Source organism: Zerene cesonia, chromosome Z (assembly GCF_012273895.1).
Source record: "Zerene cesonia ecotype Mississippi chromosome Z, Zerene_cesonia_1.1, whole genome shotgun sequence".
Taxonomy (NCBI): domain Eukaryota; kingdom Metazoa; phylum Arthropoda; class Insecta; order Lepidoptera; family Pieridae; genus Zerene; species Zerene cesonia.
In genome coordinates, this window is record NC_052122.1 from 8,684,867 (window position 1) to 8,703,220 (window position 18,354).

Here is an 18,354-nt window from a genome sequence, read left to right on the forward strand (position 1 = left end):
CCACAGTACCAAATAAGATCGGCGCAAAACAGTTGCAACTAGCACGGTGATGCTGCTGTGTTTCGTAGGGTAATTTTTATAAAAATTAGTTTATTACCGCTGTAGATTATTTTTATCTCTTGTATCTCATAAGTGAGCAATGCATTTGCAAGGTTCCCTGAAAATTTGTAATTAGCTCGTTAGCCCGCTGTAACATGTATAATATGTATAATATGTAACAACATGCATAATATGTTAATTGTATATGCAATATTATATATTCTTTTTTTTTATGTCACAGTCGGCAATGGAGCTGGTGGGACGCCTGATGGTAAGCGCTACCACCGCCCATGAACATTTGTAGAGACGTAAAGTCGATTACAGACCTTACGCCTCTACAAATGGATTGCCGACTTTAAATTGGGAAGGGATTAAGAAAGGATTTGCGAGAGGAATAAAGGAAAGGACTGGGAAGGGGAAGGAAAAAGATATGGGCCTCCGGCTCCCCCACTCACCGAACGAAACACAGCAGAATGCTATTTCACGCCGGTTTTCTGTGGAGGTGTGGTACTTCCCTGGTGCGAGCTGGCCCAATTCGTGCCGAAGCGTGCTCGACTACCACATATAAAACAATTCAACGTTATAGAATTTAAAATAGATCGATTTCTTTTATTATTGTAGGTACCTATAGACTCAATTAATTTTAAAACCAGTGAATATCTTAATACACTTGATGAATGATTTTTCTTTGATTGATTTTCCTTTAAGCGAGGTTATCTCTTCGTAGCCAATTTCGCTAGAATCGTAGTAAAACATGTCATATTCACCTATGACATGCATAAAACAAACATTTTCAGATAAATTCGAGACCACAATATGAATCAGAATCGGATCTACTTATTTATATTTCTCTAATTTTCAAACTATACATTACATGCACAGTTTCGGAAAGAGTGTTGGTTTCTTATTAGGAAACTTTCCGGACGTGCCGTACCTATGAGCTCAAACTTCCGATCTACCTAACCCACTAGCTGTGGACTTGAAGTTTAACAAGAATTAGACATTAAACTTTTAATTGGACGCTTGTAAGGTCTTCACAACTTCATTCGCCGTAAATGTTTAATTATGTTATGTGCTACGATTTTTTTTAATGAAGTTGTGGATTTGTTAATTGAAAAGCTAGTTCGACCGTTATTTGTTTTGTTTACATGCATTTACATTCAGGTATAATGTGTGAAAAAATAGCAATAAAAATAACGTATGAAAATAATTTAAATGCAGTCAAAATCGTTTTTTCGGGAAAATGTATCATCATCATTTATACTAAAATAAAAAAATTCGATGATAAATGTGATAAAAGTTTTTTTTATATCTAATAAATTTATTTTGATCATGAAAACAAAATCGTAAAAGTTCTAAATTCTTAGCTCTCAGATCTCTTTTAATAACTTGGAAATAAAGTTACTGAAATATTGCCGAACAAAATTATTAAGTAATGCAATTTAATTGAAAGTTAAATAAACCAATGTTATATAAATTAAGATGATTGAAGAAATTTACGTAGATAAGTTCGTTTCACACAACGATGGCTTCACGTATTTTCCTTGAGACGAGAAAAGACTTATGTATAAAAGCCATATTATAAGTATTTTAGTGATGACGATGAATGAGTTACTCACTCCTCACTCACTACAACTAGGAAGTTACATAATTCGTCGCTAGATCATTACCTTAATTTTGGTTTAATCTAATTTAATACGTTTACGTGTCTATGTATCATATGAACGCTTCTGTAGGGTAGCTACATTGTGTATATGACAGCCCGGGGCAAAATGGAATACTGGAAGCATACATGAGGAAAAAGTTGCCAAGCGAGGCGTTGCGAACTAATTTCGTAGAGTTCGGAATTTATTCGCGGCATAGATAAGATTGTTATTTTGGTAACAATTTCATGAGTACATTTTATAAAAAAAATCCTTAGTTTATTTTTAATTAAATTTACTACAACCAGTTTATTTATGTCTCATCTGAAATAGATAAGTACATACAGTTACGTACAATTGCTTTTTAATTTTTTGATCACTTACAGATTTTTTCAAAGATATATTTTCAATCGTATGAAAAGTTGATAATGAGGAACTTTTAATATTTTTATGACATATGTTGTTATATTGACACGAAGAACTTGTTTCCTTGTGTTGAAAATTATTATCTACAATTTTTTTTATTCCATTGGATATATTAAATATACAGATAAGAAATTACCAACTATAGAATAAAAATAGACACAAGGTTCGACTTTACAAATACACGTGCAAGGTTTGAAGTTTAACCTTCATTTACAATTAGGTAGAACATTAAAAAATCTACCGATAATAGTAAGTTTAATGTGGGAGTCGACCACGCTTCGGCTAGCTCATACCCAGGAAGTACCACACCGCAATAGAAGACCAGCGTGACATAGTAGCATACTACTCTGTTCTGTAAGGTGAGCGGGAGAGCCAGAGGCCTGTTTACTTTTGCTAGCCCTTCCCAGTTCATTCCCTTTTCCTAGTCGTCAATTCTTTACCTGTCATATTATACCTGTCATATTACTCCGTTAAAGCGAGCAGGCTACCTCTGTGAATGTTTGTGGTGTTCGCTTACCATCAGGCGAACCACCGGCTCAATTTCATTTTCCGTTATCACTGTGACAATATAATATACAAAATATATTATAAAAAATAACATTAAAGTCACAGTTTTTGATATTATTAATGCCCAAAATCAATAACGTATCTCATATCTAGAATTAGCATCAATATTTGATCCAATACTGATAGAGATTGATCGATCGTTGGCAAGCGTAAAAACAAAAACAATTATTCTTAAATTGAAAATGGATTGCTATATCTATATGGTTGCGACTTTTCGATGGAAATTTATTATTAATAATGAACGAATAAGCAATAAAAGTCCTTCCAAAGCCAACACCTTTTTAACGTATCCATTGATGAACTACGTGTTTTTTTTTTTTTGGAAATCACGAAGCAAGTTTAAATGTGTGTTGTTGTGTACTTTCATTAATTATGCCTTAACTACTATAATGTCGTTTTGTGTTATATTGTTGTATTATAGAAACACCGGATATGTACGCTTAATAATTATTCTCCAGATAACAAAGTAAAAAAAGCAGTGAAAACTTTTTTTTCGATATAACTAACCAGCGCTACATGATACCATTCAAAACTTATCATTATCTATAAAACATCTTTAAATGTCTGGGGTAGCAATTTATATCAACTAAATATTCTTGCACAAAATTAACCTTTGAACAAACAACTTTGTTCAAAGGTTAATTTCGGCTTAATATCTCAAACTGTTTGTAGAGCTATGCTTTTAGTTTCAAGCAGATACTAATAATACTTATGCAATATATATAACATAACTAATTTGAAGAATATAAAACACATCTAAGCTTTTTAAAGTGCTCTAACAATTCGCTCATGTCTTTCATGTGTCATCCTCGATGTCGTGTGACCATAGTACTTTAATTGTCAAGCTTAATTTATATTGCTTCATGTGTTTTCGAATATAGTGCCTACCTCAGTGTCACCTTGGTAAAAAGTTCTCTAAATCATTTATAGCTAGGTCAGAGTAGGTAGCATCCTCCCTGAAAATAAATCATACCATATTATTGCTCTTTTTCACGTGAAAAGACAAACACACTTTCATCGTCTTAACAATGTAATATTATGACCATATCAATGTACTGTAAATAGAAAATTAAAATTATATGAAGAAATCTCTTTTAGAACACACAAAAAAGGCATTCATCATCATCAGCCCATACATGTTCCCACTGCTGGGACACAGGCCTTCTATGAGGGAATATGTCTTTCACATTGGTACTTTTTAGAAATATTATATAAATCTTTTTTCTGCACAAGCATCACGCGAGTAGGATTGTTCTTACTTTTGATAGTTATTGGCATACATTTGGTTCATAAAATGGACCTTTTTACTACATCGCAGATGTAAATCGTTGGTGGAACATTTATATTATTTGTACGGGTGTTGTTACTTATTACCTACTTATAAAACGTAAATTTTTCTCAAAGCAAGATAATAAAAACTTCCTTTACCAATTATAAAGCTCAGTTTGTTCACGAAAGCTTTTATTTTAATATCTTTGTAAGCGACATTATCAACGCCAATAGCTGATAAGAATGCAAGTAACTAAAATTAGTAATTTAAATACTCCTACATTTTAAACGATCACAATATTATAATTTGCGATTAAGTAATATACTTATGTTTTTGTAGATATTAGCATATTGCGGCGTTTTTTTATGATTTAATTGAATATTGTTTATTTTTATATTTAACTTTTAAATTCGTAATTTACTCTTTGTAGGTAGGTAAGTTTTTTCTTTGGAGGTTAAATAAAAATATTTATTTTTCTGCATGTTCTCAATATAGAAGATTATAAAGAGGATTGATTTATGTTATGTTTAACTATTACAATTTTTCCCTATAGACAAACATTTTTGTAAACCGATGAATGTCGAAAAAATATCTATCTAAGTATATCTGAACAAACAACTTTATTATATATAGTTATACTACTCAAAGACAACTAGTTCAATAGGTAGCAATATTCAGAAATAACGATGTTGAAATAAACTAAAAATAGATTTATGCGATATGTGCATTTTATCATCGCGAACTAAGTTTTGGAAACTGAATAGAAACAATATGTTCCGAGTTGTAACTTTTATAGTAGGAAAATAGTTTCATCGGATATTTCGGATAACTTTCAAAGGAGCTTTCCAGAAAGTCTTCTATGAAATTTTCATAGACTAAAGCAAAATATGCCATGATCTTTTTGCTACTCCGACTTGGTCGGTGATGGTCATATGCTGGTAAGTGATCAGCGGAGGTACGGCCATGTTGCGGCCTCGGACGGTAAATCGCTGCCGCCCATGGGAGGCGTGAGGCGCTGAACTGCGAGAGAAGGATGGAGCGATACGCGCGAAAGCGGCAAAAAAGAGAAAGACGCGAGGCGGCGCGACGCAGAGGGCGTTTGGCTTCGCGGATAGCCACGCACTCCTGTTCCGGTCGCGTCGACGGGCGGCCGGAATCCCGCTCCTCGCAACGCTGATTCCGTACAAGCTGTTTACAACGACTTTTCCAAGTACGATATTTGAATGCGCGCTAAACAGCGGGCAGGTGAGAAACCCGCGGCCGCAACATTTTCTCTTTCACACCCTGTGACAGTTGGGTCGCGTGCGAACTGTCCCATTTTCCCGCCAATCCCAGCTCCGAAAAAAGTGAGCGAAAAGTTTTTGGCGCGAAATCCACAAGTCGGACTGTAGTGGTAGTCGATACAATGACTTTGGTTTTATGTGAACATTGAGCTGACAGTTGTGTTTTGGCATTATTAGCCCTTAGGAGTTTATCATAATGGATGACTGGGAGCGACACGTGACTCCCCTTCTGCAGGACATGGGTTGCTCCAATGAGGAAGCCCAAGATGACTTCTTTAATCAACAAGACGTAAGTGATAACGCAAACCAATTTTTATTTAGCTCTTCTTCGGTTACATAAAAAACCAGATACTGAAAAAGTAAAGAAAAATATCATAAAGTAAGTAATAGCTGCTTTGCTTTACATATTTTTTTTATAAAACATACACATAATAGAATACAATGTGTCAATCCTTGCACTGCAGCATCTATGTATTATTAAGGAATTATGTGCATTGAATTTAAAATTTTATTATAAAACAATCTTTTAATTAAAGTAAAAAAAAAATAATTTTATTGTTCCATTTTGTACAGGAAAACAGTTTTCATCATTCAAAAATACAAATATAATAAATCTATAAATCGAGTCGTTGCCTTAAAATAATAACATCAAAATTAATGCAAATAATGGATAAGTAGAATCTAATATTTTATAATTACTTTAGAACGAATCTGCAAAAAAAAAACATAAAAAAAAAATTACACGAACTCTCACGCATTGTATCATACTAATATCAAAGACGTGAAAGTTTGTAAGAATGTATGGATGATTTTTACTCTTTCACGCAAGAACGTCTGTTTGGTTCTGTATGAAATTTGGCACAGAGATAAATTATACTCTGAATTTACACATAAACTACATTTTAGTATGTTACCGTGTGAGTGAAGCCGCAGGTCCAGCTAGTATGTACTTCTGTTCATGGTCGAACATCGACTACATGGCATCTATAATTAGTATCCAATAATCTAATTCTATATCAAAAGGATTTCTTAACTTATAAAATAAAAACAAACGAACATTTAATCCGCATTACATATTAAAATGTCCAAAATAATTTTCTAAAGTCGTTCAAGACAATTGCGCAAACATAATAAAAATAGACATTGGAAAACAATAATACCTTCCTAAAACAATAATACCTGATGATTAAATAAATGTTATTTCAGTTAATAAGTGTAAATATAAGTTTGTAACACATCTGCCACTTATTCCTAAATGGGAATGACTAAACGATTGCCTTCTAGAGACTTGGCGACGTTTGCATGGTATCTGATAACAAAATATAAACAATATGTGTTATAATAGATATAGCATACTAAAAAGTTCTTATAAGTTTTAAAGCATATTATGTTTATATAGTATGTTTTTTTATTTCCATTCGGTAATGAAATAGTATAAACTATAGTCTCCATCGAAGTCTGCACAAGTCATTAAAAAATAATTAATCTGTCTTCAATTTAATCATTCCAAATAAAACCCTCAGCAAATGCATGTACCCAAATGTAACACCCTACAAAAATTAAAAAGCTATTATGAATACTTCAAATAATGTCTAATAATTAATCTATATGCAATTTTCTATATGGTATATCAGTCGCAATTCATTTAAAATTAACACAACTTGGATTTTCCTTTATTAAGTAGGGTTGCCTATTCGGTACATAAACACAGAAAGGGCGGTTTACCGCCAAAGGGTTGTACTAGAAGTACCCTAATACTACAACTAGTAGCGGATAGTAATTTGATATGGTGTGCACATTTCCTTTCCAATGAATTGTAACCTATGCTTATCGAACTTTCGTGATTCATTGAAATTGGCGCCAAATCGTTGCAATAGCATGAATTGTTGAAGCGTTTTATTTTTTTTCTTTACACTACGTATTTTGACAAATAAAGTAAGTAGGTTCATCAACTATAAGGCTAATAATAATTATAAGGTTACGTATAAATAAGCACGATGAAGTCTTAAACAGAATAACAGCAACGAAAGGTCCGTATAATATAAAAAATAGTTTATTTGTTCGTTTATTAAATCAGTCCGTTGTCTCAAACGTCCTACATCTAAAGAACACTAGTGTGAAAGAGACAAACGGTTAATATACGACTATTTGTTGGATCCTTTTGTAAGTTTTCAATGCTTATCAATGGCACGATGGCCTTTTTATCCTATCTCATCTTAATGTTTGATTAGTTTAATCCACACCTAGGCTCGGAGGCAGTAGAGAACTCAATGTAGTTTATTAAATATTACTCATATGAATGTGTCTTTCATCTTCAATAAACATCAATGATTTTTTAATTTAATTTCCAATCACTATACATTATTTAAACATATACATGTGTAAATTCCAGGGTATTTTGATGCATATACCTACATAATATTTATCCAAATTATCGTTAATAATATTTTAATGAGTCTTTGGTCTTTACAGAATTGGAACAAAGTGGTACAAACATATAGTAATTCACATATGTTTTATATAATTTAGAAATGATCATAACTCTATACAAGCATCTAATTTACCGTATTATGTCTAATATCTTATTACATTAAAAGGCATGCTAACAAACCGTTTATGAGTAAAAAGTGATTTTTTAAATCAACACGAAACTAATTAAGCAAAATGTAAGCAAGAACTACTGAGCCGATTTTAATGAGTACAGAACACAAATAAAAGATATAATTTCAATCAGAGTTATAATTTTCTAGCTATACGTGGATAAACATATAGTTATAAAAATATACAACTCTTCAATCCTATCAATATTACATACGCAACCGAATTTCGATAAGCTTCTTTTTTGAAGTCGGTTATAAATATCTACCATCAACGAGAGGATACTAAATTAATAAGACTATGTATTCGTTTGAAACGATCTTTTCTGCGTCACGATAATTTATCGGTTTCTTTTGTAAACATGTATATTTCGTTTTCAATAAAAGAAAATATTTCGTCGTGACCCAAAATGAATGTCATAAAATGCCGTAATTAAAATTAATGCTTTGATTGTTACATGTGAAATTTACGAACACAGAGATGTCAAAGTAAAACAACTTACAGTAAAAAGAGAAACATTGTTTTCGGATTGATGGATTTTTTATGCTTCGCGGAATTGAGACTGGAGATATTTTTATTTTCTGAATCTGAACTTAAATTATAAAGAAAACATTTACGTGTTTGTATGTATGTCTGTAAGTTATCACAAAACTTGAGCGATTAAAATTTTTTAAACACGCATCTTCAATGAGCTAACGATATAAATATATATACTCTATATGCGTTACGGGCGAAGCTGGAGTGGATCGCTTGTATTAAATAAGTAGAATCGAGAACATTCTGTCATTAAGATACTTCGATATAGTTATATTACTTGCTTCTTTATACAATCTGGGGGATCAAGGAATAGTTCAAGGCCACCTGGTAGCTTCTAGAAGAGCGCTTACCAGCAGGCAAAATTGTAGTCATGCGTTTCCCTGTATGTATGTAACAATAAAAAAACCTCTTCAGTCTTGCTTGTGACAATAATATTATCTACGACTTGTACACTTTGCAATAATTATCATCAATCCATATAAATTTCTCGTGTCACAATGTTAGTTACTATACTCCTCCGAAACGGCTGAATTCTCATAATATTTAGTGTGGATATCGGCGAGGTTTAAGAATCGGACAATATCTATTTTCAAGAAAACGATACGTAAAATTATTCGTTCTCAATGAAATATTTACCAATAAAATATACACATACGTTTACTTAAACATAGTTTCTGTATGCAGTACACAGTATTGGATTATTGTGTTATTTCAATTCGAACACAATACTTGAGAGAGAATTACACGAATCGAGAATCATACAAATCATATCACAAAAACAACCTTTTAATTACTATGAAACGTTCCCGTGCTAAATGTTAATAGAAAGTTTACATAAATATATTGCAATTTAAACAATAGCCGCAACTTTACAAGTGGCGACTAAAAAACCAGTCGAAATTCTCATGAACAATCCGCATTAGAATAAATTCGCAATGAATAAACTTGGAAAGTGTTTAACAAAGTGAATACACGCTAGTGTTCGTTTAACCAAGCGAAAAGTGAATGGAAAATCGCTTTTGAATTTTATCATTGTGTATTAACAAATTTCGAGCGTGAGGTAAAACAAACGGTGTGCTATTGCATATTTGTTTTGTAACAATACTCATATCCAAGAGGCATTATGCAAAACGTGTTTAAAAACAATTAAAGATCCTTAAGTTCTAAGTGTAAGTCGTTTGCTAAGTGCCTACTATTAATGATAATCATTTGTCCCATATAGGAAAAACGTCGTACGCAGCCACGCGTGGAAATACGTCTTGCCCGTGCAACTGTTATGCGCAATGATGATTGAACTTTGTTATTCTTGCCGGGAAAGTAATGGGCAGCTTTACTGTCCCCTTGTTCTACTAATTAGTAACTGTAGCTTGCAAATGTAACATATTTTCATTGCAAATTAGTGCATTTTCCTAATCCGTGGGCCTTTTAAATTGTACTTTTCTCGAGTCCACCTGAAGACCATAATAAATTTCATAAGTCTAGCGGTACGGATTTCATTGAAAAAAAGATAAAAAATGCATATTTTTTATGTTATTTTAGTACGGAGATAACATATTATTTAAAAAAAAAGCATCCTAAAATTCGATTCGGCAAAGAGTTACGAGGTAACAAACACAAAAATGCAGTCGAATTGACAACCTCCTCTTTGAAGTCAGTTAAAAATTACCTCGCTGCGCATACGGCCCAATTTCACTGAATACTTGGATTACAAGGAACCAAGTTATTTGTAGTCGTGCCGCTCCATCGCAATAAATTAACATGCTTTTGTAACAAAAACAACATTTATCATAAAACTAGTCATACGCGAGAAAGTTCATTACATATTATTTACATTTCGCTTTTTGTCGCTGCGAGTGAGTAAAAAATGACCGCGTAATTAAGCCAACATGTATGTATCCTTAATTACATCATATATTTTTTACTTAACACACCTAGCAATGTTTGCAACTGTGTATAGGTGGCTAATGATGCATAGCATTCGCAGGCAATGCTGTGATTACTAAATTAGGCATTAAAAATTATGAACATTTAGAATAATTAGATTAGCATTCGTGTTTTTATTATGGGTAGTAAAATTTAGACGATTTATTACTCAATTAGCGCTCCGCCTTCGGCTTCGCCCGCATGTTTGAGGGTAATACCATGGGGATGAGATGTATCACTACGTTAAAAAATTGCCAAATGACATGCTATAGGCTCCTGCGTATCGGAAGGTACAAAAATCATTCCATAAAATCGTTGCGTTGCGACGCGCAAGACAAACAAACAAAAAAACGCATTTTCGCATTTACAATATTATACCTACATGGAGTTAATTTAATTTTGAAATAGGTGTTTAAAAGGTTTACCTCATGCTTTTGATTGGAAGGATGAACTAAGTATGCATTTTTTGCGCGCCAGTAAAAAAGTTATACTTTAGTCGGGTTCGCGAAGTTTCCTACCGAAATTGTCAACAATTAGGTTTTAATGTAGATAAAATTACATTTCAATACGTCTAGATATGAATAATAAATGCTATATAGAATCCCAAACATATAAGTGCATAGATTCTGAGACAATCTGATTAGTCGGATCTGATTGGATTATTACAGATTCGCTGGTAATAATCAGCTTTTATAGCCCAAGTCCTGGTTTATTAGAAAACCAGGCTTGCAAAGAGAAAGGCAATAGAAATATAATTTCTGTTAAAACGTATAAATGCCCGGGTTTTTTCTGTTTTATGTTTTATCTTTTAGTCTTTAGTCACTTATCATGTGGTCATCTATTGTCAAGACGACAGAGATGGAGTTGCTTATACGAACATACAGTTCAAATAACATTTTGTTTTTATGAATAATAGTAAAGTGGTAAACTATGATCTCGCTTACTGGTAAGGGAAGATGTCTAAGCGCACTTCCCCAGGAGGTGCCTGTAATTGATACTTTCTACACCTTCTATAATTTGCCATTCGAAATAGCAAATTATACTTACAATTAGTCAGGAATATAGCTAGATGAATGCAACACTAAATGATTGCCTTAGTTCTTATTTATTATTCAGTATTGTAGCTTAAAGGAAGATGATAATGATATGAAGATGATATGGTTAACATTCTAGTTATTCAAATCATTTCGTGATCCATATGTAATAAACAATTTCGTGAAAGGTATACCTCATAAACTTCAAGAACGATTAAACGGTTTATTTTGTTGTTGCTTACGTTTTGCGTGTATATTGGTATTAGCTTCAAAAATTTGATAAATGTACATCTGTGCATCCACTATCTTAAGTCTGCCCGCTACAGGTCATCTCTCACGTAGTTTCATTTAAAATTTTGATGGGATTTTAATATAATTATATTATATGGTTTAGAATCAATTCCAAATGTTAAAAATTACACTCTGCGTCACATAATGAAAACCAATATTTTAAATGGTTGCCTCTTGATTTCAACATATCAACTGATGTTTAAATAACAAGTAAAAAAATCCAGCTCATGGTTTGTATGTTTATAGCAAACGAGAATTCTCTTCGAAGAGAAAGAAAAAGTGTAACAAATAAAAGCCATTCAGATCGTTGCTACTGTTTTTTAGTATTTGTTCATAAACAACTTGTCAAAGTCACCTCTGTTGTGGAATTACGAGAATAAAACACGCATGAACCTATCGGCGTGGTTGTAAACCTTTGGTTCAATTATTGCTTTTGTACAACTCTTCCGTTAAAATGTAACCTATCTAAAAATTTATATGTGTAGTACTTTCTACATAAAAGGGCGTTGCTTCGAATTGATAGCAAACGCTCCCAGGAAACATTTACATTTCCTTTTGTATCATTTACATAAAGCGCCATCAAATAATCTTGTACTTCCAGGAAATTGCAAAAATACATTCGTAATAAACAAACATTTTGTATGTTTTATTGTAAAGGTTTATTATCCCTGCTATAAATCATAAAACGACAGAGGTTTTTCAAATCGTAGTCAGCGAGCCTTAAACTTTGCGTGACCGCGCTGCTATCGGAATTGCAAGGTCCAGAGAAAAAGTCTAACTGTCGCTCGAGAACTTATCGAAAAAGCAAATAAAAACGATAAAACAATCGACACCAAGTTCAATACATTTTTATGAGTGCATTTCGCTAATATTCAATGTTGATTTTATGTATTAGTTAGTCAAGATATTCTTTATTTCATAACAATTTTAAAACAGTGAGCTAACAATTATGTTGGGCGTTATATTATTAGTGATTTAATTAATTGTTATTAATTCTAACAGACTAGCTACTTATTTTTTTATACCATAAAAACAAGAAAAATATCTGGCAATTAAATGACGAATGATGTCTAATCATCGAACGTTCCAGTATCACATAAAATATTTATAATTACAATAAAAATAATAATATCATATGAGCCTTTTTGCACACGTTCCTAACACTTCGAACATACCTAATTTATTACAAGAAATACAAGCACATAGGTAATTGTTATTCCATGAACCAGCCATTCACAAACGTAGTTCTCGACCGAAAAAAGTTTATCAATATGTAACGTGGACTGTATCGAAAATTGTTGATATTTTAAGCTCTATTGAGCAGACATAAGATTCATAGAAGTGGCGCTTTGAGACGAGTGACAGCGATCCCGGTGGCGAAGGTGTGCGACCGACGCATTTATACGACCACTTAGTGTTAACAATCGCGAATACTTTAACACGTTTCTTTGGAAAATTTGCTAATCACATCTCGTCGGGTCGTTTTTGCTATATGAAATTATTAGTTTTGTTGTGTTCAGAGAAAACCTTTATGGTTACAGAAGTTTTAATAAGCTTTTATATCTAACAATTATTGTAAATTATTGATCAAGTTACGTATATAACACTTCATAATGTTTTAATTTTATAGCAGTAACTGCTTATAATTGAGACTTTCTTAGATAACTTCTTGACAATTGGTGAGGCAATTATTTCACGTATATATTGAAATGATCGGTTATCACAAAATTCTAAGAGATAACGCTTTTCCTAAGATTGCACGTAATAAAGGTGATGAATGCAGCCATTTGTCTTACAAAAAACAATTAAAATCAAAATAGGATATCCTGTCTGTATTAACCTCAGACAGAGAAATTTTCTAGTTAAGTAGTCTTTGAAACTATTATCAGACTTATCATCCAAACTACATTTCATAAATAAATGGAAACGCACTTATCGTATACAAAGATTTGTTTTGATAAAAAGCTTTTCCAAATGCTTTTCTGTACAAAGAAAAAACTCAATTTAAAATCTGCTGGTATAAACTCAACAGTGTATCTATGCAGGTATCGTGATAAGGCAGGGATTGGCATTTCACTGCATATTATATTTATAGCCTACAACATCTAAGCCTGATCTAATTCTCCATTTAAACCGCTGACATTAAATTATGCAATAACTGAAATATTCTGGAACAGTCGAGAACGTCTCAAGGTTCAACCGCCGAGTAAGTATAATTTTGTTGAAATTCGAAACGAACATTCTGAACAGTGCTTTGTTTCACATTAGTCGTCTGCATTATTTATAGAGAATTAGTTAAGTGGTAAGTTAAGTTTTCTTTTATTCTCATTAGTATACTGAATAATGAGTGGTCACTGCCGTGAGAAAGTTGTGTGCTATACATTCAGGTGGCACGAGGAAATGTTCCTTGGACACGTGTGTCGCCAACCGATCAACTACCCGCATTATTTTTACACGGGAACCGGTAATTTTAATGTAATTCTACACCCAAGTGCAGCTGTGCCACACTCCGTTGAATATGTTTGCAGAGGCGAATTAATTTCTTGCTCATCAAAACGCAAGTTGAATTTTAAATCCAATATAGACAACTGACAGTAATCCACTTCGAAACACTGTTTTTTTAAATCCCCGTTTCCACTAATACGTTCACCCTCGTAGTGAAGAAGTTTTCTCCAGTGTTGAATGTAACACACTTATATCCGATTCTAAAACCCAAACTAGTCGGAAGTTATAGCGCATCAAACAAAGATAAAAGACGTAAAATATGTAGGTATAAATGTAGTATGCATTGATGTGTATCATAGATTAATATAATATGAATCCGTAGCTAAATACGAGTATTAAAATGCTGAATATCTTAAATCTTATATCTATCTATATGAAAGTAATAATATAGTTTTTATATATAAGAATAATTAATAGTTTGAAAGCGTGTTTGCCTGTATGCCCTTCTTTACGTCGCAACGAAGTGATTTTGTTAAAAGATTTTTGGGAGTGTTTGGATATAGTAAGGAATCTAGAAAGTGCATATAATTTTTATCACGGGAAGAGTAGCAAGGCGTATAAAGGCTCTGAGGTCGCGTACAGAATTGGACAACTCTATGCAATGAAAAATATTTTAAGAATAAAATCTGAATTCCATCCATTCCAATGGGACGGTATTGATCCATCACACTCGATTTTATTTCCTATTCTTAGATGTTATTAATTTACAAAGCATTTCAATGCTGTTAAGCCAAAAGTACAACACGATGTAATTCTATTGCAATAATATAGTTACATAAATAAGCGATATCTACCCAAGAATTACTGATCCATAATTACCAACAAACTATTTGACAGTCTTCTTTTAAATAGAATGACGTAGGATATTACTATGGAGATCTTTGCGTGCGATGCGCATACCTAAATGCTATGCCTATAAAAACAAACGGCAACCGCTTATCTATAGAATCATTCAATAAATATTAAATAACATTCATGACTTTTACACGCATGGTTAATACATTTCGCTTGTCCCTTTCGAGGTTATTTTTAACACTAAGTTGATATAGTGAACGAACTGTTTTCATTCGATATTATGATCGATTATCTAGGTAGAAGATGAATGATTATTGCTCATAATTTAAGAAAATTTATGATTTTTTTTCTAACAATTGAACTAGAGTGGGGGCTGATAATAAAAACAGGCGTTTTTGGAATATTTACACTACTTTCATTTTAATAAGTTATTTTAAAACGGTGGAGGAAAACATCGTGAGGAAACCGGCATGTCCAAGAATCAAAAGCTCGACGACATGTGACATCTGCCAACCCGCACTTGGCCAGTGTGGTGGATTATGACTTTTAAGGGTTCACCCTTATAGGAGGCCTGTGTCCCAGCAGTAGGAACATATATAGGCTGATGATAATTTTAACATGAGTACGATGTATTCGTCGTGTAGAGAAAAAGTCCTCAGTCGTTCAATTTACGATTTGCTTGAACTATCATTTACAGTTTATAGACGAATTACTTGAAAATGAAAATGAAAAAATATTTATTGACATAAAATAAAGTACTTAATTACATATTTTATATGACCCACTGACCACCGAACTAGTTGGGAACTGTGTTTCGGTTGTCGGTGTCTTCTTCCTTAAAACAATGTTACATTACATTTTATGTCTACTTAAATAAAAAGATAAAACTACTTACTATACTGCTTGCGGAAATCGCATGATCTTGTTAAAAAGTTTGTTTAAAATTAACTTAAACATATTTTAGCATCATTTCACGTAATTTTAATCCTTGCTTTCTACATATTGTCGGAGACCCCCTTTCTCCAATATGAGATTAAGTGACATTTTACTCGGCCACCTCCCCACCTCATGGAATTAATTCATGCCCCCTAGATAAACTCGTAGAGGATCTGGTAAACGTATTATCTCAAGCAAAAAGTCACTATTTTCCATTTTTTGCATTAGAAATCGAGTTAGCAGTCGCAGAAAAGTTGTTGAGAGCCAATTATTTAGAAAGCAAAGCTGCAAAGCTTCATAGTTTTTCACATTTTCGCATTCATCGAAATTCAGCGGTTAATTAAAATGCAAACAAAATGCAAACTGCATCCGATCGATAGCGATCGTATTAATTCGCATAATACTTGTAATAATTATCATACAAAGCTCAAGCACTTAGTAGATCCCGCGATAAACTTTCATTATTATCGACTTCTCATCACAGCGAGGCGAGTAACAATGTATTACAGGAGATCGTCAACATAGACAAACGATTACAAATTGAGGATACAAAAAATATACGTAGCGTGTAAATTATACGGGAGACAACTTGTTGGCAGAATTAGCATTCAGCAGTCCGGCCGACCTGGCTTCCAACATTAAACTCGTATTGTTATCTCTTTATCAAGACCTAACCTTTCCGTGAGTGTTATTTAATATAATAACATAAATGATAATTAGCCTGGTGTATGGTAATTACAATATTAAAGGTATAAATAATTCAAAGGCCTATCGGTGGAAGCACGCGACGTACTTCCGGAGTGTTCTTATTAATGCGTGTCTGGGAGCGAACCTTTTGACGAACTACGAAAATTATACAATTACGGAATATCTATAGCTTCATTTGGGTCGTCGCTTCACGCGATTGATACCGTCGATGCGCCCACTAATTTGATACACATGAATATTGACTATCGACTTTTTGTCCGCAGTTCTACAGTTTTATAAATACAACCGTCACCTTGACACAAAATTGACAATTTCGGGTGTGATATTGATAGATCTGGACAGTTTTATACAGTACAGCTGACCGTGCATGTTTGTAGTGAGGCGTGTTTGTAAATAAATTAACATAATGTTCCCATATTATCGGGATTGTAGATTTTTTGGCTTATTCATAGCAATGTTATAACTTATAAGTAATGAACGTATACGTTAATTTCCTTGACATTCTACACAAGACACATAGAATCATCATGGATTAGTCAATTATTATTCTCGACTAAGTCATGGTGTGAAGCAGAATATACATATATGCGAAAATTTGTGTGTTTTGACATTATAACACATACCCAGATTTACATACACAATTTGTAACATTAGTGTATAAAAATGTATGAAGTTTTAATAAAAGAGTGTACATTTATAATTTTAAGATTTAAGATAAATACTAGGATTTATACAAATTCATCTTAACACAATCGTGGCACTGTGGGTAAGTTTCACCCACGCTTCATTGAAGATAATTTATTTCTTAGGATCGCTAAGTTTAATGACCCGTGTATTTCCTTCACACCATATAAGTCTTTGTATTGCGAACTTTGATTGTCTTTTAACCCATTACTAATTTTAATACTCAGAAATTACCAGATTATCATCTGTGTTGAATTATATTAGGATGCATAGGACCACAAAAAAATAAATAAAAAAAAGCGCATTCACACAATTATATTACATATAATAGAGCGGGGTATGTATTCTCGAGTCACGACAAATACGGGTCTTAAGGACATACCTTAATCACTGGGCCCTTGTAGTATCGAGGGCTTTATTTATTGTTTACTCGACCAACATTATTACCTGACTCCGCGTTAAGGTGTTATATATGCATTTGTTCCCTTGATGGCTTTTCAAATATTTCGACCTTATATTAGAATATTTGATTCATACTAATAATCGAATATTAATACATAATTATGTACATCGAATCACAGATAATATAATACTATACTTGTAATATAATATATTCAGTGATGATCACATTTTTAATTTTTAACAATTTGTTTAAAATTTAAAAAGAATTACAGTTTTAGTACAATAAAGGACAGAATCGTGGTGGTTAAAAGCTATAGTTATTTATATAAAATTATACATAGAGGCCCTATATTTTATGTAATAGGACCTTTTTATGACTATAGATTTATGCAATTATTGGGAAAATATGTTGTGTAATAATAATTTAATAATTAAACGTATAATAAATGTGCACCTTGGAACTGACAACAGGAGAATCATAAATGTTTGAAATTATTTTATTCAATTTTCAAAAAATTTAAAGCGAAAAAAGATACATCAAAATTGCCTTAAAGGCATACAAATAATTACATGTTTATGTATGATATGTTGTAATTTTTCTGTTAACGGTCTAACACAAAGATATTCTTCATACACCTTATCCATTATGGATAACAATGCTTCAATTTACCTGTATATCAAACTGACACAAACGCTTAAGTCCTATAGTGTTT

The 18,354-nt window shown here is 32.6% G+C and overlaps 1 protein-coding gene across 1 annotated transcript in view; it reads left to right on the forward strand.

Annotated features, from left to right (window-relative positions):
- Nucleotides 1–5,072: 5,072 nt before the first annotated feature.
- The window catches only part of LOC119835565 (homeobox protein araucan-like), an 85,184-nt gene continuing 71,902 nt past the window's right edge, over nucleotides 5,073–18,354 (forward strand). The window contains exon 1 of the mRNA XM_038360472.1: nucleotides 5,073–5,517. Coding sequence (XP_038216400.1) covers nucleotides 5,425–5,517 — 93 coding nt within the window. The 5' untranslated portion in view covers nucleotides 5,073–5,424. The remainder of the gene's footprint in view (nucleotides 5,518–18,354) is intronic.